We start from the raw sequence: 22,754 nt of genomic DNA, 5'->3' as shown, positions 1-22,754 counted from the left end.
AGTTATCATATGTGACTTGAGTACAGAGTGTTGTGAAGAGGCAAGAAATGTTCCTCTGTGGAGGTAAGCAAATGCCCAATGATGAAAAGTCTTGTTTGTCAGGTGTAGGATTTTGGATGCTTCACTGGTTCCCAGCATCCTTAGGATAATAGTATAAGCAGGAAATTAATGTGATCAAATCTGTGCTTTAAAAATTATTCGTGTTACAATAGGAAGAAAGTACTAGAGGAGGAAACTACTAAAGCGGGAAGGCGCTTTCAGTAATGCAGGGGAAAACTAAGTTAGTTAAAGAGGAGGAGGGCAGAAGTGGAAGGGTTTGGGGCATGTTGATGGTCCTTAGTGCTCCCTGAAGTGAGGAGTAAGGGCTGTCACCTGGGCTTGGACACTGAGGACTGTGGTGTCTGATCTGGCTTTTGGGACCCCATCGTCTCCTGCTTTCCCTCCTGGTGCATCTTCCCAGGGTCCTTTCCGATGTCCTTTTCCTCTTTCTCCTTCCAAATGTTGCGATGAGTGCTCAGAAGCAGACCAAAACAGACACTTGAGAAACAATAGTTTTTAAGTTAATCAAGAAAAGACCCAGGGAGAATGTCATGCCAAGAGAAGGGGGGAAAGATCGGCTACAAACAGGACAAAAAGATCTCCTGTGAAGTGGCAGCAGGTGACTGGGTCCTACAGTGAGAGCAGTTTCGGAAGTGATGGTGGAGCGGCCGCGTTGGTCATCCTTAAGGGGGATGGAAGGCATTGAGGATGTGGAGGAGGGGACGTGTGCGAGTCCTGCCCAAGTTCGTAAAGACAAGCTGGTGCTGAGAACAGAGGAGGCATGGTTTCAGTAGAGATTCTTTTGTTTCTGTAAATTCATAATTATTATTAACATGATTTGGATGCTCCCCACATAAGCATTGCTATTCCTGTCTAGTTCATAGACTAACTACCGAAAAAGCTGTTAGGAATAGAAAGGACCGAGCCAGCTCACTTTACAAGGCAGAATGGCATTTAACTTTCAAGGAAAATAAATATTCTAAGAGAAAAGGAAGGTTTTACCTCTTATCGATGACCAGAAAGTATGTGGGCAGACTTCTCCATCTACGCAACTAAAATACGAACTCTTAAAGCAAATGCATTTCCCCACTATAATTTTGGGTACTTGACATAAATAGTAAGCCACATTACATAAGGTAAGAGGAGAGAAAAACAATTGAATAACTAGAGGCAAAAAATACTTTCAAAAGTTGAGTTTTACTCTATTAATTTCACTAGGAATTTTCCAATTGTTATCTTTCAATAGATTGGTCTTTCTCACAACTACTCCTATAAAAGATCCGGGGGAAAAGGTGATCTGAAGTTAAAGAGGAAGATTAATAAGTATAGAGCAACATGAGAGCTTTTCCTTGTTCTTTCCTCACTGTAGAACCTACATTTCTGTTTATTTTCTACTTTGAGAAATGTGTTACTATCCTATTTATGTATGGGCTGTACATTAGTTAAGTCACTTATACGTGAAAATGAATGTGTTTATCTATTTGTATATTTTTACCACAGGATCATACCACCTTTATCAAGGCAGAATCTCTTATTTTAAACAAATGTCCTACATTGGAATTAAAAATAGAATGCATAACTTTTTTGATATTTTTCCTCATTTTGAACATGGAGGTGCAAAAAATGCATTTGTAATGGGATCAAAATGACGGGTTCAAGATTTTAAATACGCAAGTAGTAAACAGAAAGAAGCATCCTCTTGTGTCACATAAGATGACCAAACCCTTTCGGGAATTTAATCTCTTTGTAAAAGAATACGATGACTTCCTCCCAGACAAGTAAGTCACCGAGCCTTTGTGGGCCTCAGTTTTCCATCTGGAAGATGAGGAAATTGTCTAGAATGTTTTTAAGATTCTTTCTATCACTAACTCTGTATTTTCTGCCCAGGTCGTCGTGTTTGTTTACTAAAAATGAAAAATGTGCCTTACCTTTGAGAGTAATGGGACAATTAGAAACGAACATGTAGAACCAAGCCCACGATAAAGAACAGGTTAGAAAGAGGGAGAGAGCGTTGGTTCGCACACAGCCTGGTGCAGGGGTTTGGGGTGCCCTCCGTTTCAGATGGAGACTCTTGGGGCATGTCTTGGCTGGAGTCACAGTGCACCTTCAGTGAACCTGGAAGATGTGTCCGGATGCGCCCACAGGGCCTCCAGTGCCTTGAAGGCGAGGCCTCCTCCTTTAGCCCAGGCATTCTCAGTCTCGGCCCTGCTGACCTTTTGGCCTGAGTAGTTCTTTGTTGTGGATTGTAGGATGTTGGGCAGTATCCCCAGCCTCTTCGCACTTGATACCAGTATCATCCCCCAGTTGTGACAACCAAAATGTCTCCAGACATGGCCAAATGTCCTGTGGGGCCAGTCCCTGCTGTTGGGAGCCACTGCTCTAGCCTGGCCGTCTTTCCTTTCTCCGCATGCCCACAGCCTGGCTGCCACTCCCCTAAATCCCAGACCGCTTGGATAATTTCAATTTACAAAATAATGTATAACAGTGTGAGTGCCCTGCTGGAAAAAAGTCAAACAGTGTTAGGAAAAAACTAAACATTCAATTAGAAGATTGTTTGGTGCTTTTAAAGACACACTGTTCATCACCCTGTCATTTGCAGGCTTTTCTTTAATTTATTCTTGTCTTCTCTCCAAACCATATTAGCCGTCGTTATTGGAATTGATTATTGTCAGAGCAGCGTGGTTCTTTCTGAGCAGCTCTGCTGTGTGGGAGGAGTTGCCTTCTTCTAGTTGTTTTTCATGACCACGTTGCCAGGGCACATTTTTCTTCCTCTGTCGCAGGTAGAGAGACCAGTGTGAAAATGTAAGTTTTGTTTCTCCTTCTGGTGTAGCACTCCAAACTTAGGATTTCATGGTTGGCTGTCTTCAAGATCTACTGGACCTCCTTTTCTACTCATCAAAATAGTCATTTTCAGACATTAATGTGCATAAGAATTACCTGGGGACTTATTTAAAGCGCACATTTCTCATCCCGCGGCCCCCCCGCCTCGATTGATCAGGTCTGGGCCAGGGTCCCGGGTAATATGTGTGTTTCTGAGACACACCGGTGTCCTGCCATACACAGTGCAGACCAGAGACCCTGCCCTGTGACAAAACCTGCCTCCATTTCACTACTTCTCTGGAGACCTGTACCTCATGACGGTGTCATTTCCTCAGGTATCTTGTCCTGTTTTCTGCTTTGAATTCCAACCACTGTTCTGTTGAAGTTTGACTCAATGGATGATCACTAAATGCTAACTACTGAGGGCCAGCCTTGTGATTAACCCAGTCACAAACAGGAGATTCTGTGTTTGCTTCTCACCCTCATGCTATCCTGTGCTTTGACCACATGGCAGTAGTGCTAAGGACAAGGTGAATGGGGCAATGTTGGTTCACAAACTGGCCCCGTATGAGGAGGGCAAGGAGAGACCGAAGAAAGAGGCAGCCACTCCGGACTGGTAGGTGGCAGGTTTAATACACAAGGGAACTTACGAGGCTTGTCTTGGGCATCTGAGACACAGTGGATCTCTGCACCCGCCTCCAGGATCTTAAAGTTTATAAGCAGCCTTAAGTGGGTTCCAGTCAGGTAGGCCGTCCAGATGGTCCCAACACCACCTTACTGTCTCAAGGCCGCATCCTTGGGCAGCTTCTAGCAAGGGGAAGGCAAGCAGAACGCACATTCCGAGGGCGGGGGCTGGGTGAGGAGCCTCCGGGTGCCCAGGTCCGGCTCCAGGGTCAACCGGCTGACGCGCCCTCTCAACGCCCCTCTCCACAGGCAGACGTTGGGAACAGAGGGCTTTCAGAGGATGAAGGCGTTCTCAGAGTGTGTCCCTCACTGGCCAGAAGCACACCCTTCCCACCCCACTCAATGCCATACTTTCAGTCCTGTCACTTCTACTTCCTACACATCTTTCATATCCTACCCACATCTCTTAATTCAGACTCTTGTTATCTTGTACCCAGATCACTGGTGTCCTAATTTTTTGGTCATTTACCTTATCAACACTAAATACTTGAGCAGATATCCTTCAATATGTGTATTTTTTTTTTTTTTTTTTTTTTTTTTTTTTTTTTTTTTGCGGTACGCGGGCCTCTCACTGTTGTGGCCTCTCCCGTTGCGGAGCACAGGCTCTGGACGCGCAGGCTCAGCGGCCATGGCTCACGGGCCCAGCCGCTCCGCGGCATATGGGATCCTCCCGGATCGGGGCACGAACCCGTATCCCCTGCATCGGCAGGCGGACTCTCAACCACTGCGCCACCAGGGAGGCCCCAATATGTGTATTTTTTAAATAAAATATTTTTTACGTGTCTTACTATCAATATAACATGAAAAAGTGCTGAACATCATTAGTCATTAGGGGAATACAAATCAAAACCATGAGATACCGTTAGGATGGCCAGAGGTTTTTAAAAATTTTTATGAAAAGTAATATATTGGTGAGGTTATGGAGAAATTAGAACTCTCATATATTGCTGATAGGAATATAAAATGAAGCAACTTCTTTGGAAAACACTTTGGTGGTTTATCAAATGATTAAACATAGAGTTAGCATGTGACCCAGTAATTTCACTCCACTTTGGTAACAAGAGAATGAAAACATACTTCACATAAAAATTTTTACATGAATGTTCACAGCAGCATTATTCAAACAGCCAAAGGTGGAAATGGCCATCAGCTGATAAATGGATGAATAAAACGTGATATATCCATACAATGGGACTTTATTCAGCCATAAAACAGTGAAGCACTGATACATCCTGCAGTGTAGATGAACCTTGGAAAGCTTGCTAAGTAAAAGAAGCCAGTCACAGAAGGAACGTGTTGTGTGATTCTATTCCAAAAGGGTCTCTTTTAGGGGATCTAAAATGTCATAAAATTAAATGTGGTGATGGTTGCACAGCCCTGTGAATATATTTTAAAAACTCTGAATTGTACATTTCAAATGGGTGATTTGTGTGGTAAAGTGTGAATTATATCTCAGTGCTGATTTTAAAAATTCCTCCCAGTGGATCACCTTGCCTGGGGCGCATGCCCTGCCTTGGAAAACTCTGGCAGACCCTTCCTAGAACCACGGGAGATCTCCCTTCCTCTCATCTTGCTTCTCTTCAATCCATCCTGCACAGTTCTGGCTAAAACATGATTGCTTTGATGTCACTTAACCTTAACTGGCTCACTATTGCCAACAAGATGCAGTCTAGACTCCTTGGCATGAACTTGGACCACACTTTGTTTGCTACACGTTTTCAGAATAGACAGCTTTCGTATTCATTTACTAGAGGGTTGAATTAAATAGTTAACATATACTAGGTACTCAATAAAACAATTAGGTTATTATGCTGAAGCTCACTAAACACTGCTTAAGGTCTTTAAAACCATCTTAAACGTGAAATGATGAAACAAAATCTTTCTGATGGTGCTTTCAGCAATAGCCCCTGTCGGGCTGACTTGAAGGCAGGTGTTCTTTAGTCTAAATTCCTGCGGCTTGGGTTTGATGAACCTGCAGTATTTAGCAATTTGACCTGTTAATTGCCTAGCAGATTCCTAGAAATGCCATTACCTTCTAAATCATATCTACTTTAAAACAGCACAAGGAAACAGTCTGAGGTCTCTCTCTTTACCTTCCCTTTTTTAAAAAAAGTAAGTCAACTTATTCCGTTTTTAAAAAGTAAGTCAGTTCCTGTTTCCTGAGAGACCCATATATCAGGTACTGTGTGAGGTGTGTGGGCATCACAAAAACAGCTCAGACTTGGTTTTGGCTCTCAGCTAATGGAAGCTGAAGGGGTCAGTTGATGTTAGGCAGGTCATGTCTACAAGCCAGAACAGTGCCTCCCGTTCTCTCCCCCGCCCAGCACCATGCTAGACACTGGCTGAGCTGAGAGAAGGGAAAATGAACTTGCTTTGCCTCCAGAGAGCTTATAAACAGTAGAGGAGACGAAATTCCCACAGGGGTCAGGGTATGTTTTGTACTGAGCATGTGCTGTAGACTTGTAAGTGCTGTACAGGCAGCAGAGGAATCGGCTGTGAATCCGGGGAACTCTGGCTTTGAGTGGGGTTTGCAGAAAGGACCTGGTTGTTAAAACCGGGTGTCTAAGAGCCACGGGAGAGAAGGCAGTTGAGGACCAATGCGTTTACCAAGAGCCTTGACCGCTCAGGTCAGCCCTGATCCAGCAGGGAGCAGACTGTTTTGAAGCTCGTGTTTTCAGCAGCCCTTTGGATTTTATACAGTTGTCTGGAGGCTCAGAGTTGGGAGAATGGGGCTGCTACCCCTCTGCCTTTACCTCTGGGGCCTCAAGCAAGGACTTGACCTCTCTGGATCTCCATGGCCTCCAAGAGGAAGAGGTTAGAGGGGCGAAGGCCAGGTTCTCTTTCACTTTAGAATTCCTGGGGTTCTGTATTTCCACAGTGGGAAAAAGCACCCAGCACAGCACCTGTCAACCTCGTAGGTGTCCAGTTAGAGTGCGGGCGGACAGCTGTGTCCTCCCCCCCAGACCTCTGCCCCTCCCTCTGGTCTTCTTCCTCCCTCCCCTCCCTAAGTCTTAGGCTTGGTGTAAAAGGATGGAGAGCTGACTTCTGGGCCTGGCTGGTGGCTGAACCGTTGGGCTGAGCTTCGGAAGGGAAGGCTCCTGCACTGTCTCAGCCCTGGACTCACTGTGAAATCTTGAACACCGGCTTGCCTGTCCCCATTGCCTCAGCAGCTAAGAAATACTTTCTTCATGAAATTAGAGTTTGGTATTTTTTTTAACATCTTTACTGGAGTATAATTACTTTACAATGGTGTGTTAGTTTCTGCTTTATAACAAAGTGAATCAGCTATACCTATACATATATCCCCATATCTCCTCCCTCTTGCATCTCCCTCCCACCCTCCCTATCCCACCCTTCTAGGTGATCACAGAACACTCAGCTGATCTCCCTGTGCTATGTGGCTGCTTCCCACTAGCTATCTACCTTACGTTTGGTAGTGTATATATGTCCATGCCACTCTCTCACTTAGTCCCAGCTTACCCTTCCCCCTCCCCATGTCCTCAAGTCCATTCTCTACCTCTGTGTCTTTATTCTTGTCCTGCCCCTAGGTTCTTCAGAACATTTTTTTTTTTTAAGATTTCATATATATGTGTTAGCATACGGTATTTGTTTTTCTCTTTCTGACTTACTTCACTTTGTATGACAGACTCTAGGTCCAGCCACCTCACTACAAATAACTCAATTTTGTTTCTTTTTATGGCTGAGTAATATTCCATTGTATATATGTGCCACATCTTCTTTATCCATTCGTCTGTTGATGGACACTTAGCTTGCTTCCATGTCCTGGCTATTGTAAATAGAGCTGCATTGAACGTTGTGGAACATGACTCTTTTTCAATTATGGTTTTCTCAGGGTATATGCCCAGTAGTGGGATTGCTGTGTCATATGGTAGTTGTATTTTTAGTTTTTTAAGGAACCTCCATACTGTTCTCCATAGTGGCTGTATCAATTAACATTCCCACCAACAGTGCAAGAGGGTTCCCTTTTCTTCACACCTTCTCCAGCATTTATTGTTTGTAGCTTTTTTGGTGATGGCCATTCTGACTGGTGTGAGGTGATACCTCACTGTAGTTTTGATTTGCATTTCTCTAATGATTAGTGATGTTGAGCATCCTCTCATGTGTTTGTTGGCAATCTGTGTATCTTCTTTGGAGAAATGTCTATTTAGGTCTTCTGCCCATTTTTGGATTGGATTGATTGTTTTTTTGATATTGAGCTGCATGTGCTGCTTGTAAATTTCGGAGATTGATCCTTTGTCAGTTGCTTCATTTGCAAATATTTTCTCCCATTCTGAGGGTTGTCTTTTCTTCTTGTTTATGGTTTCCTTTGCTGTGCAAATGCTTTTAATTAGGTCCCATTTGTTTATTTTTGTTATTATTTCTATTTCTCTAGGAGGTGGGTCAAAAAGGATCTTGCTGTGATTTATGTCATAGAGTGTTCTGCCTATGTTTTCCTCTAAGATTTGTAGAGTGCCTGGCATTACATTTAGGTCTTTAATCCATTTGGAGTTTATTTTTGTGTATGATGTTAGGGAGTGTTCTAACTTCATTCTTTTACATGGAGCTATCCAGTTTTCCCAGCACCACTTATTGAAGAGGCAGTCTTTTCTCCATTGTATATTCTTGCCTCCTTTATCAAAAGTAAGATGACCATATGTGTGTGGGTTTATCTCTGGGCTTTCTATCCTGTTCCATAGATCTGTATTTCTGTTTTTGTGCCAGTATCATACTGTCTTGATTACTGTAGCCTTGTAGTACAGTCTGAAGTCAGGGAGCCTGATTCCTCCAACTCTGTTTTTCTTTCTCAAAATTGTGCTGGCTATTCGGGGCCTTTTGTGTTTCCATACAAATTGTGAAACTTTTTGTTCTAGTTCTGTGAAATATGCCAGTGATAGTTTGATGGGGATTGCATGGAAACTGTAGATTGCTTTGGATAGTATAGTCATCTACACAATGTTTATTCTTCCATTCCAAGAACATGGTATGTCTCTCCATCTGTTTGTATCATCTTTAATTCCTTTCATCAGTGTCTTATAGTTTTCTGCATACAGGTCTTTTGTCTCCTTAGGTAGGTTTATTCCTAGGTATTTTATTCTTTTTGTTGCAGTGGTAAATGGGAGTGTTTCCTTAATTTCTCTTTCAGATTTTTCATCACTAGTGTATAGAAATGCAAGAGATTTCTGTGCATTAATTTTGTATCGTGCTACTTTACCAAATTCATTGATTAGCTCTAGTAGTTTTCTGGTGGCATCTTTAGGATTCTCTATGTATAGTATCATGTCATCTGCAAACAGTGATAGCTTTACTTCTTTTCTGATTTGGATTCCTTTCATTTCTTTTTCTTCTCTGATTGCTGTGCCTGAAACTTCCAAAGCTATGTTGAATAATAGTGGTGAGAGTGGGCAACCTTGTCTTGTTCCTGATCTTAATGAAAATGGTTTCAGTTTTTCACCATTGAGAACAGTGTTGGCTGTGGGTTTGTCATATATGGCCTTTGTTATAATGAGGTAAGTTCCCTCTATGCCTATTATTTGGAGGGTTTTTATCATAAATGGGTGTTGAACTTTGTTGAAAGCTTTTTCTGCATCTATTGAGATGATCATATGGTTTTTATCCTTCAGTTTGTTACTATAGTATATCACATTGATTGATTTGCGTATATTGAAGAACCTTTGCATTCCTGGGATAAACCCCACTTGGTCATGTTGTATGATCCTTTTAATGTGCTGTTGGATTCTGTTTGCTAGTATTTTGTTAAGGATTTTTGCATCTATGTTCATCAGTGATATTGGCCTGTAGTTATCTTTCTTTGTGACATCTTTGTCTGGTTTTGGTATCAGGGTGATGGTGGCCTCGTAGAATGAGTTTGGGAGTGTTCCTCTCTCTGCTATATTTTGGAAGAGTTTGAGAAGGTTAGGTGTTAGCTCTTCTCTAAATGTTTGATAGAATTCGCCTGTGAAGCCATCTGGTCCTGGGCTTTTGTTTGTTGGAAAATTTTTAATCACAGTCTCAATTTCAGTACTTGTGATTGGTCTGCTTATATTTTCTATTTCTTCCTTGTTCAGTCCTGGAAGGTTGTTTTTTTCTAAGAATTTGTCCATTTCTCCTAGGTTGTCCATTTTATTGGCATATAGTTGCTTGTAGTAATCTCTCATGAACCTTTGTATTTCTGCAGTGTCAGTTGTTACTTCTCCTTTTTCATTTCTAATCCTATTGATTTGAGTCTTCTCCCTTTTTTTCTTGATGAGTCTGGCTAATGGTTTATCAATTTTGTTTATTTTCTCAAAGAACCAGCTTTTAGTTTTATTGATCTTTGCTATTGTTTCCTTCATTTCTTTTTCATTTATATCTGATCTGATCTTTATGACTTCTTTCCTTCTGCTAACTTTGGGGTTTTTTTGTTCTTCTTTCTCTGATTGCTTTAGGTATAAGGTTAGGTTGTTTATTTGAGATGTTTCTTGTTCCTTGAGGTAGGATTGTATTGCTATACGCTTCCCTCTTAGAACTGCCTTTGCTGCATCCCATAGGTTTTGGGTCATCATGTTTTCATTGTCATCTGTTTCTAGGTATTTTTTGATTTCCTCTTTGATTTCTTCAGTGGTCTCTTGGTTATTTAGTAATGTACTCTTTAACCTCCATGCGTTTGTATTTTTTACAGATCTTTTCCTGTAATTGATATCTAGTCTAATAGCATTGTGGTCGTAAATGATACTTGATACAATTTCAATTTTCTTAAATTTACCAAGGCTTGATTTGTGACCCAAGGTATGATCTATCCTGGAAAATGTGCCATGAGCACCTGAGAAGAAAATGTATTCTGTTGTTTTGGGATGGAATGTCCTATAAATATCAGTTAAGTGCATCTTGTTTAATGTATCATTTAAAGCTTGTGTTTCTTTATTTATTTTCATTTTGGATGATCTGTCCATTGGTGAAAGTGGGGTATTAAAGTCCCCTACTATTGTTGTGTTACTGTCAATTTCCCCTTTAATGGCTGTTTGCATTTGCCTTATGTACTGAGGTGCTCCTATGTTGGGTGCATAAGTATTTACAATTGTTATATCTTCTTGGATTGACCCCTTGATCATTATGTAGTGTCCTTCTTTGTCTCTTATAATAGTCTTTATTTTAAAGTCTATTTTGTCTGATATGGGAATTGCTACTCCAGCTTTCTTTTGATTTCCATTTGCATGGAATATCTTTTTCCATGCCCTCACTTTCAGTCTGTATGTACCCTAGGTCTGAAGTGGGTCTCTTGTAGACAGCATATATGCTGGTCTTTTTTTGTATCCATTCAGCCCGTCTGTGTCTTTTGGTTGGAGCATTTAATACATTTACATTTAAGGTAGTTATCGATATGTATGTTCCTATTACCATTTTCTTAATTGTTTTGGGTTTGTTATTGTAGATCTTTGAAAAGTTCCTTTGGCATTTGTTGTAAAGCTGGTTGGGAGGTGCTGAATTCTCTTAGCTTTTGCTTGTCTGTAAAGGTTTTGATTTCTCTGTCAAATCTGAATGAGATCCTTGCTGGATAGAGTAATCTTGGTAGTACGTTTTTCCCTTTCATCACTTTAAATATGTCCTGCCACTCCCTTCTGGCTTGCAGAGTTTCTGCTGAAAGATCAACTGTTAACCTTATGGGGATTCCCTTGTATGTTATTTGTTGTTTTTCCCTTGCTGCTTTTAATATTTTTTCTTTGTATTTAAGTTTTGATAGTTTGACTAGTATGTTTCTTGGCATGTTTCTCGTTGGATTTGTCCTGTATGGGACTCTCTGCACTTCCTGGACTTGATTGACTATTTCCTTTCCCATATTAGGGAAGTTTTCAACTATAATCTCTTCAAATATGTTATCAGTCCCTTTCTTTTTCTATTCTTCCCCTGTGACCGCTATAATTCGAATGTTGGTGCATTTGATGTTGTCCCAGAGGTCTCTAAGACTGTCCTCAATTCTTTTCATTCTTTTTTCTTTATTCTTCTCTGTGGTAGTTATTTCCACTATTTTATCTTCCAGGTCACTTATCCATTCTTCTACCTCAGTTATTCTGCTGTTGATTCCTTCTAGAGAATTTTTTAATTCATTTATTGTGTTGTTCATCATTGTTTTTTTGCTCTTTAGTTCTTCTAGGTCCTTGTTAAACATTTCTTGTATTTTCTCCATTCTATTTCCAAGATTTTGGATCATCTTTACTATCATTACTCTGAATTCTTTTTGAGGTAGACTGCCTATTTCCTCTTCAGTTGTTTGGACTGGTGGGTTTTTTCATTGCTCCTTCATCTGCTCTGTGTTTTCTGTCTTCTCATTTTTTTTAAGTTACTGTGTTTGGGGTCTCCTCTTCGCCGTCTGCAGGTTTGTAGTTCCCATTGTTTTTGGTGTCTGCCCCCAGTGGGTAAGGTTGGTTCAGTGGGTGGAGGGGACTGGTGCCTGTGTTCTGGTGAATGAGGCTGCTTCTTGTCTTTCTGTGGGCAGGACTGCATCTGGTGGTGTGTTTTGGGGTGTCTGTGACCTTATTATGATTTTAGGCAGCCTCTCTGCTTGTGGGTGGGGTTGTGTTCCTGTCTTGGTAGTTGTTTGGCATAGGGTGTCCAGCACTGGAGCTTGCTGGTCGTTGAGTGCAGCTAGGTCTTAGCGTTGAGATGGAGATCTCTGGGAGAGCTTTCACCATTTGATATTACGTGGAGCCTGGAGGTCTCTAGTAGACCAATGTCCTGAACTCGGCTCTCCCACGTGAGAGGTACAGGCCTGACACCTGGCTGGAGCACCAAGACCCTGTCAACCACACAGCTTTTGGGAAGTCTAAGGTCTTCTGCCAGCATTCAGTAGGTGTTCTGTAGGAGTTGTTCCACATATAGATGTATCTCTGATGTATTTGTGGGGAGGAAGGTGATCTCCATGTCTTACTCCTCCTCCATCTTGAAGGTCTCCTCTAGAGTTTGGTATTTTAAAGGAAAATATGAAATTTTCTTCAAAGTCAAAATACTATATAAGTAGGAAAAAATTAAATATTAAGTGACATCATCTGAAACTTGCCTTTTGGATAAAATTTCATTGTATGTGCTATCACAGGTACTACCAATGTACATCACTTGACATATAACAGTAGTTTTTCTTGCATCTATTTCTTTAATGCCCCTACTTAAGCTGTGACTTCCTAATTTAAAACAGTTTCAATGAGTACATGCCATTTTCTATCTCTGTTTCTTTTCTTTGAACTTTGTCAGGTGTATTTCTCTGCCTTCTGTGAAATCCCCTTTGTTAGCGTTGTCCCATGAGAATGGTCTGCATGCTTCCCTAATGGATTCTAAGGGCAAAGACAAAAGGGAGGAGAACAGCAAGCTTCCTGATTGGTCTTTCTTCACAGTGGATATTACAGATTTAATTGCATGAGCCTAAGAACATATTGTGTCTTGTGGCTCCTGCCTTCCTCCTTCTCCGTTTTTACATCCACTTTTGTTAGGAAAGTCTGTGTGTCTCCTGTATGGTGGGATTCTAGCATTGAAATAATTTGCATGGTCTGTATCCATTTATGCCCGTAAGAACCACTTGGAATTTTTATTTCAGTGGTGAAAATAGACAGATTTAAGAGGCATGATTTTAAAATGCTTCTATTTTGAGATTATCTCCTTGATTCTTGCTTCATGAAGATGATGAAGCTGGAGTAAAGCACTGCACGTTGAATTTAGACATTTATTTGACTGTGAATAAACTGTACACTATAAACTATAAACTGTGAGTCATTTTACTTACAGATCTGGACTCAACAGAAAAATGGGTCCAGTGTTTCAGCAGCCAGTTTACAAAAGAGGAATTCCAGTAAACATATGAAAAGATGTTCATCCTCACTTGTAATCAGGAAGATGTAAATTCAAATCATTTTATACCCATAAAATTAGCAGAAATTTGCAAGTGTGATATCAAATTTTGACAAGGATGTAGATAAATGGGAAGTTTCAAGCCTATTGTGGAAATGTAAACTGGTGGAAACACTTTGGAAAACAGTTTAGCGTCATTTTAGAGATGTACATTTTCTAAAATCCAGAAATTTCAGTTCTTGCTGATCACAGGCAGACTTCAGAGACATTGTGGGTTCAGTTTCAGACCACTGCAATGAAGTAAATATCTCAATAAAGCACGTCACACAGATTTTTTTTGGTTTCTCAGTGCATATAAAAGTTATGTTACACTGTACCCCAGTCTACTAAGTATGCAATAGCATTCTGTCTAGAAAAACTAGATACCTTAGTGATGAAATGCTTTATTGCTAAGAAATGCTAACCATCATCTGAGCCTTCAGTGAGTTGTAGTAGTAACATCAAAGATCACTGGTCACAGACCACCATAACAAATATAATCATAATGAACAAGTTTGAAATATTATGAGAATTACCAAATGTGGCACAAAGACACAAAGTGAGCAAATGTTAGAAAAATGGCATCGATAGACTTGCTTGACACAGGGTTTCCACAGACCTTCAGTTTGTAAAAAAACACACTATCTGCTAAGTGTGATGAAACGAGATGTGCCTGTATGCTATAGGGAAATTCTTGCTCATATTCACTAGGCAACATGCATAAGAATGTAGCATCATTTATAGCAGCCCAGAGAAACCAAAAACAACTTAAATATCCTTCAGTAAAATTTGAGGTTGAGGGAAGTCAGAACCTCTACTATTTTGGAGGGAAAAGCATAGGTCACTACATTTTTTAGAATAGCTTCTTTCAGAATGATTATTTCTTGATGGCATTGCTTGTCTCAAAAAGGAAAAAAAATATGCAGGTAGGTCTTCATCTGTAGTGACAGACAGGACAGCACTGCTGAGGATGTGAAATGGAGAAGCCAAATTGTGCAGCCCTCAGGATGGGAGCTTGACTCTGCAGCCGGTGCCTTGCCTGCTTGAGTATCTCTCAGGAGGCCTGGTCTCAACTCCGTGGCAGTTACTCCTGACACAGGTCTATGAAAGCATTTGGTTTTGTGACCAGGGGCCTGGTTAAGGAGGCTGGCCTTGGCCTTGGTTGCCATTTTTCGAAGGTACACGTGGACCCTGGCCTGAGAAAGTTGGTAAGATGTGGCAGCAGAGGCATGTTGGACTGTTTTGATGATTTAATGTCATTCATCATAAGGGATTTTTTAAAGTGTGCTACAGTTGTTTATTGATTTTTCTGGATGCTAAATGGCTTAATACTTTCCTGCAGGAGGAACAGCTGAAATCTCACGAAAGCAAGCTGAGGCAGATCACCACAGAGCTAGCCGAGCACCGCTCCTACCCACCTGACAAGAAGGTTAAAGCCAAGGAGGTGGATGAGTACAAACTCAAAGATCACTATCTGGAGTTTGAGGTGTGTTGAACCTAAATGTAATAATTGCCTGTACCTGAGCTATTTTATGATTTTTTTCCATGAGGCAGGGTTTTTTTATACTTACTGTAACGGTGGGCAATGTACCTTGACCCCGCCTCTCCCTGGGGAGCTCTGTGCAGGGTCTAGGTCATGGTGGCCCCTCATGTTCATGGTTCTGTTTAAGCATCAAACAAGCATCCAGGAATAATTGCCAGTTTATGCACTTAAAAGCAAATAGCCTGCCTGTTGGAATAGCAGGTGCTGGCTGCAAGACAAAAAAACAAGTAGATGGACATGCCAGGGTGGACAGCTGCTTTCTCTGTTTCTGCACCTCTTCCAGCACAGTCTTAGTCAGAAAAAGTACCACAGAGGAAATGAGCTACAGGGCGACATGATACTTCTTCCTGCTGCCAGACAACAGATGCATTTTTCCTCTTACCAGTCACTCCCTTCACAAGGGGGCTAGTTGTGCACATCCATAAACTATAGCAAGTGTGGTCATTAAAAGGGATGGGGAGGATCCGTAAACTCTGGGAAGACAGAAAATTTAAAAGCAAGTTGAAAGCAGTATAAATAGTAACTGTTACCTTTGGCTACATTTTCTCCCAAGTTAGCGTCAGGGTTATGCAGGATCCTCTGACCCTCCCCCTTCAGCTGCCACTTAAAGACACTGAAAGTATCTCTTTTTAAGTTGATAGCCTGTAGTCCCAAATGAAGAACAATTCTCTTTAAATTATTTACAGTCTTTTTCTGTTGAGTGTGTTGAATCCATCTTTATTCTTTTTCATTGTAGCTCTGGTCTATTCTACTTATTCATCTCCTTCTTTCCCATCTTACAGTCGTGTTTCTTCCTTGGGCTTGGAATGTAGCGTCATCTGAGCACCCTCGCCCTGGCCCCTGCCAGCCCCCAGGATCCGATCAGGAGCCAGATCCCGGTGCTCCGCCTCTGCGGTGTCCCTCCTGTCCCTCGCCTGCCACCGGTGTCGCTTTCATGCCTCTCTGCCCAAGTGCTGGGTTTTCCTGTCTCCCCTGAGCCTGGCGGCTGCTTCCTGTCGTCAGTTCATCCTGCATGCTCCTGTCAGTTAGCTTTCTAAGGCATGCGTCTGCTCAGCAGCTGCCCTTGCTTTTCCCCACAATTTACCTTCAGGTAAAGTCCAGTCCTTAGTCTGAGAGGATTTGGGTTCCTTCTGTCTTTCCACAACACGGGTCTTCCCACCACGACCTCCATGGATATCCGTCGCATTTCTGCCCGCTGTGCTCTCTCCAAACACGCTTTGTACGCCTTTGTTCATCTACTTTATTCTGCCCCAAATGCTCTTCCCCTTATTTCACTTCTGAAAATGCTGTTCATCTTCCAAGATGCAGCCCTATGAAAAGCCTGCTCTAAACCTGCTGGTTACCGTCCTGCACGGTGACTCCTGTTCTGGTGATTTCAGGGAGTCTTTGTATCTATGGCTTCCGTGCCAAGGCTGTGAGCCCTTGGAGTGCAGGGGCCTCAGGTCCATTTTTAATCTCTGCTCTGTGCTTGCTTTTGGGCTGCACAGGATTTCATGGAAGCTTTTAAAAGTCGTTTTCTGCGTTATAAAATTTCTGTTACAAAATGTGACATTTGGTCCCCTGCAGATCCATGTACTAGTTTTCTTCATGGTTAAGCAGGTCCTTGCTCTGGGCAGATGAAGAAAGATCTTTCTTTTATTAAAGGAGAAAGCTTATTAGCTAAAACTTTGGAAGCCTTACCAGCAAAAGACTTGAAAAAAATACCTTTTAAAAAACAAGAAAACTAAGCAGCTCATCTCTCCCCACGCTTGTTCATTCTTGGGAGATGGGAGTTCTCAAAAATCAATCACAATTCTTCACACGTCTGGAGTGGCTTTCAGCTGTAGGCCCTTTTAGTTTCACACGTGCTAATTAAATTTCCCAGCACCTCAGGCCCCTGCTGCCAGCTCTCAACACCTTGCCCTGAGCCCTGGGCTCAAAGGCTACAAGTCTCTTCCCAGGAGGCAGGGGCGGTGGCAGGACCATAGAAGGGATGCCACTGCTAGAAGCACTCCCTGCTTTTGCATCCACTGTGGTGCCCCTTTTCTGAAAATGTAACTCAGCAAAAGCCGGCATTTTCATTTCCTGACATGAACTTAGACCAACGTTTGTGGAGATTAAGTCTTGCTTTCATCAAATTGTCACATCAGTTTCTTCCCTGGTGGCTCAGCAGTTGAGAGTCTGCCTGCCGATGCAGGGGACGCGGGTTCGTGCCCCGGTCCGGGAGGATCCCACATGCCGCGGAGCGGCTGGGCCCGTGAGCCATGGCCGCTGAGCCTGTGCATCCGGAGCCTGTGCTCCGCAACGGGAGAGGCCCCAACAGTGAGAGGCCCACGTACCGCAAAAAAAAAAAAAAAAAAAAATTGTCACATCAAGGAGCCTGAAGATTGCATTCCAGGACTTTGGCTCATTAAAATCTTCTCATATGGTAATATGTCAGGCATGCTGGATTGTCTGTCGAACTGTGTTGACCTGTGTCACCAGAAAGGCAGATGGGCACCTCACTTCAGGGAGGTTATCTCAAAAAATTTTTGTAATCTTTTTTTTTTAAAGTGAATCATTATTTTTCACTAACTTAAAATTGAAGTACTTTATCTTTTCGAGTCCACTTTGCTGTTAGTTCAGCCACCAGAATTTGTCTTGTGTGTGTGCCTTAGAGACGCTCTGCAGAGAATTCAGTGCTTGGCCTTTTACAACCTTCCCTAGCAGGCTGCTCTGTTTCCTGAACAGGAGGTCTGAGTGTTACTGACCGTCCTATGTACTTTGTTCATTGCTCTATCCCAGCTTCTGGAATATGGACTGAGTGCTTGATACATATTTGTTGAGAGAATAAATGGAATTTTGTCGTTGAGTATAAAAGATAACATCAGAGGAAGTGGTTCCCTGAGAAAGCTTAGTAGCTCCCCTGAAAACAAATGTGATAAGCAGACAGCAGTGTCTGCAGTTCATTGTGACCTCAGATGGACAGTGACAGGAAGGGAAGCTTGAATCCCATCTGCATCCTTGTCACCAGGGAAGAACACAGGCCGGAGCCTCTTCTCTCACCTGTTCCTGCAGTAAGGGGCTCCCTGTGGTTTCAGAGCAGTTCTTGTAATTTTCACATCTTGGTACGAAAAACATCTTTATTTTGTTAGAATATTAAGCTGTTGGTAATAACACTGGGGTTGTTTCTAACTTAATGCGTTTCAGTTATTTATATCCCAAGTTGCTTTGAATACAAACAGTTCTTCGTAGGCCAAATTCACAGCTCTTTCTATGACTTAGAAATTCTCCAAACCCTGACTGACAGTAAATGATTAGAAACTCTGGTAAATAAGAAGGTTCAGTGGTTGTTTTTTGTTTGTTTGTTTTAACATCTTTATTGGAGTCTAATTGCTGTACAATGGTGTGTTAGTTTCTGCTTTATAACAAAGTGAATCAGTTATACATATACATATATCCCCATATCTCTTCCCTCTTGCGTCTCCCTCCCTCCCACCCTCCCTAGCCCACCCCTCCAGGTGGACACAAAGCACCAAGCTGATCTCTCTGTGCTATGCGGCTGCTTCCCACTAGCTATCTGTTTTACATTTGGTAGTGTATATATGTCCATGCCACTCTCTCACTTTGTCCCAGCTTACCCTTCCCCCTCCTGTGTCCTCAAGTCCATTCTCTTGTTTGTTTGTTTTTGAAGTCTATAAAAAGTCTACAGAGAACAAGGAGAATTCCATCAATCTCAGCCGTAGCCTGTAAGAATATTCACTATTGCTGTAAGCAGCAAACTCCCCTCAGAATGGCTGTTAGTTGACCAAGTTCATGCCTCTCTCTCTTTATTGCATATTCATAGGGGATGGGGAGGGGTGGCATTGCTTTGTTTTTGATTGAATTGGTTCCCCCAAGCTGTGGCTGTTACTTGTTTAGAAGAGTTCCTGTGGAGTCTGATCTCAGTTTTGAAAGGGTTGTTAGGCATCACAGTCTGTGTAAGAAACTCGCCATTTCCCAGTTTCAAAAAATAAATACCAGAAATGGCCTCACTTCCTTATAACTTATTTCTACTTTATTCAGTTCCCTTTTCACTTAAAAATGTTTAACTGATCTCCATCTTTCTAGTACATTTGGAAATTTATCAGGATGTGGGACAGGTGGGTGATTTGTGTCACATATAAAAACTTATAAAGCTCCAGCCACTCGAAGGACAGTAGGCTGGGCTGTGCCCGATACTCCTGGGCCCTTTAAGAAACAGCCCTTGCTAGCACTGTACTTGGCCCCAGAAATTTGTCTTTATGTCTCTTTAGCAGTTAAAGTGAAGATACTGTTTGATCCAGGATGTTTTTCATGTGACATTTAAGATGTTTTCAGTGGCATAAGTTATTAATTCTTAGACCTGAGTAGGGAAAGGGAGACCGTAGCAACCCTAACCTATGAGAAGCGTGACTGGGCTGTAAGAGGTTTGCTGAGGAGGGAGGGACTCCTGAGGGCAGGCTAACAGAGGCTCCCGGGTTCACTGCAGAGCCAGTGGAAACCTGGCAGGCAGCACCAGACCAGTGCATTTCATGGGCCAGCAGACCTAAGGTCAGAATGTTTTCTTTGGCCATCGCAGTGCTGGATTTGTTTTCACTGAGATTTGAATGCATTTAGGCAAGACCTGCAGGGCCCTCCCTACCACCCCTTAGTATATCAGGCCTAGCAGGCATCCACATTTGTGTTGCTGGCCTGGTCCCTGGGGGCGGTTCAAGTTTGCCATCCCTGTACAGAGGCTGCAGACGGTTGGATATGCTTTGTGTCTTAGATCTTTGAACATGGGCTTTGGAATCAACTGTCTCTTCGTGGTTAGAAAATGGATACTTCCAGGTACATGTGTTCGCAGGTTCCAGTCCAGCAGGAAAAGAAGTCCACGTCCCCAATGGCTCTACCCAGATGCAGAATAAGTCCCCTTGGCTGAATGGGCTAGAAATCAGCCACATGCCCACTCCTGAATTTCGACCTGGAGTAGCACATGCTTATGGCTTAAGGCAGGCAGGGCCCACACGAACCACATGGCTGGAAGCTCAATTTTAGAAACAACAAATGTCCATTCTAGTAAGACATGTAAATCTCTTGGGACGGAATATTTTAAATCTAGAAAATCTAGGGCATCCTTGAGGCGTGATGCATCTTTTTCTGAATTTCTGATTTTTGGTGGCATGTAAAATGGTGCGATTCCTTCTGAAATTGATGTATTTGAAATAAGAGCACATTCCATACAGCGCCATTCAGGAAATTCAAAGCAGCTCATATCAAGGAGCGCACGTCATATGAATTTCTGGGTGTAAGCCCTCCGTTTTATCGTTGGGCTATTTGTTGCATGGTGGGTAGGTGGTGGTTTGATGTATTTCTTTTTGAACAGATTCTCTGCTTGTGATCTTAGCCCTGCTCGCTCAGATCGCTCAGTCTTTGTCAACATCAGATGAATAATTTTCGCGTGACGGTCCACTTTTTCTCTCACAGGAGCAGTGCAAGGGCATATTTCAGTGCACTGCCAGCTGCCACAAGGCTAATCCACCTCTGAAACAAGACGATCTAGCTGTTGATTTGTGAGTGGCCTTGTTTGTAAAAGTACAGAGATAGCTGTGATCACCATCTTTCTCCCTAGTGAGGGGAGAGTCTCAGTTGAAGGAGAGTCTCAGTCTCACTTGAAGAGTCGTCTCAGTCTCAGTAACAGAGTCTAGCCTGGAATCCAGCACTGTCTCCTTTATAGAAAACATCACAGAGGTGATCCCCGGTCTGGATCAGAGAAGCTAAGATGTGGCAGGTTAATAGAATTCTTGGGGAAGTTTAGGAATTTTCTTTTTCTAGTAGAAGGCTAAGTGTTAGAGTCTAGAGACCCAGGTTCAGCAGCTGCCCAGGCATACAAGTCCAGTTGACTACAGAGACAGGAGTCTTGCATTGCCGTTTGGAGTTGCATTTCGTATGACACGATGAGCGAGGGCTGCAGGGCGCTGGATTTTCATCTGTGAAAGATGACGCACGCTTCTGAAGGGAGGAGAAGCCTAGCAACAGGATCCTTTGAATCGCATTTTAAACAGATGATTGAGAAGCAGAACAAACAGCCAGTCACGGGACCCGCAGTGACTCTGTCCCTGAATCCCTCCTTACACCTGAAATGTCTGCTCTGAGGAGGGTCACTGCTTTGGGTGAACGTACTGTCTGCCAGAAAAGGGCAAATACTTGCAATTATAAAATAGTAAAATTAGGGAAAGGGATGGACTGGCAGGGGCCACTTTAGTCTCATCCTTGGTGTGTTTGGTACTAGTTCTCCTCTCTGGAGCTCAGTTTCTGGCTGTGGAGACGAGATGGGATTGGGTGAACTAACCTATAAGGTCACCTCCAACTATTTTTAATGCAAGATGCATACTAACAGCAAGTAGTTTATTAGATTAACTCGCTCTCACGATGATCCCTGAGAGTGGTGTTAAACATAAAACAAGAATAGTTCAATTTGGGGATGTCAGGGGATCTGGACCCGCTCTGTCCAATAGAGATATAGTGCAAACCACATATACAATTTTAAATTTTCTAGTAGCTACGCTTAAAAATAAAAGGAAACTGGTAGAATTAATTGTAATAAGATTTTTCAGCTTAACACAATATGTCCAAAATATTATCATTTCCACGTGTAATCACTATAAAATATTAAGATATTTGATGCTTTTTTCTTCCTAAGTCTTCAAACTTTAGTATACCTTTGCACTTAGGGCACATCTCGGTGTAAGGTGGCCACATTGCACGTGCTTGGGAACCGCCTGAGGCAGTGGCTCCTGTGCTGCTCAGTCCCCCTAAAAGCCAGCTGGGACTGGGAGGCCTGGTCACAGGTGGGGTGCAGGTTTCACGCATAATGGAAGAGGTGCAGCTGTTGTGCACCGTAGGACTCTACAGTAGTTTGCGGACGGTGTCCCTTCTGTCTAGCTGCCTGTGCTGTGCCTGTTGTTTACTGTTTTGATTGTTACTTCTGGGTGGGGATTCAGTAAAGAAGAGGCCCACCAGGTGTGAGCGCTGTCACCGCAGTGACTTGTGAGAAGGAAGGGCCCCTTCAGTCTCCCCACAAAGCTATTCTCATGCAAATAATGTGAGCGGCCTCCTTCGCAATTCCCTTGGACCTTGTGGTAAGTGACCCTCCCATCCGTTGGTTTGCAGACTGCTGGTACTGTCCGCCCTTTCCTGTGCTAAATCTGTTTTTTTTATTTTTACCCAGAATACTTTATCTCTGTCTAACTAGTTTAGGTTTCTTCCTACTACTTTCCATAAGAATCTGTATGCTTTTGATGTAAGAGTTTTAAAAACTTGTGTGCTTGAGCCCCTGCTCTGAGATGCAGAGGCTTGTTGGAGCAGTCTACTGTGGTTCTTTAGGTGTATCTAGTTCAGAATTACTCAATAGACTTATAATGAAAACTTAAAATGTTTTCAGAAATGTTCTTCTGGAAATATTAGGGAAAAATCATATGCAAAAATCCTATGTTTGTACTAGCCTTCTCAGTACAGCCCTCACTGGGAGGCTGGAAGCAGGTCCCCCGGTCATGGACTTGTTGCAGGAGCACCTGTCTGCCTGGACAGCTCCTGGAGGTGTGGCTCATGTGCACGAGGGACACGTCGGGGCCTCTCACGAGAGGTTTCCTGCCTGACCAGTTCCGGCCTTTGGCCAGTTTGTGGACAGAGTCAACCACAGCTGGTTTCCCATGTGCCTTCCCCTCCCCGGACCAGCACTGCGTCTTCATCCACGTGTCAGGCTTCCCTCCTTAGAGTCCTGGGAAGCTTATAGCTGCCCCGCATTCTGCCACTTGTGGAGCTGAGACTGGAGGGGGCGAGGGACTTGCTGAGGCCT

At 42.7% G+C, this 22,754-nt stretch overlaps 1 protein-coding gene across 8 annotated transcripts in view; it reads left to right on the top strand.

The window, feature by feature from the left end:
• PSD3 (pleckstrin and Sec7 domain containing 3) overlaps positions 1-22,754 on the top strand; it is a gene marked incomplete at both ends in the record, with an annotated part of 563,129 nt that overhangs the window by 528,036 nt on the left and 12,339 nt on the right. For all 8 annotated transcript variants that reach the window (XM_079726463.1, XM_079726462.1, XM_079726467.1 and 5 more), the window contains one exon: positions 14,738-14,881. In XM_079726463.1, coding sequence (XP_079582589.1) covers positions 14,738-14,881 — 144 coding nt within the window. The remainder of the gene's footprint in view (positions 1-14,737; positions 14,882-22,754) is intronic.

The sequence above is a fragment of the Hyperoodon ampullatus genome (genome assembly GCF_949752795.1).
Source record: "Hyperoodon ampullatus genome assembly, chromosome: 20".
NCBI classification, from domain to species: domain Eukaryota; kingdom Metazoa; phylum Chordata; class Mammalia; order Artiodactyla; family Ziphiidae; genus Hyperoodon; species Hyperoodon ampullatus.
The sequence above is the reverse complement of the archived record's forward strand: the minus strand, read 5'-3'. Positions and strand labels throughout refer to the sequence as shown.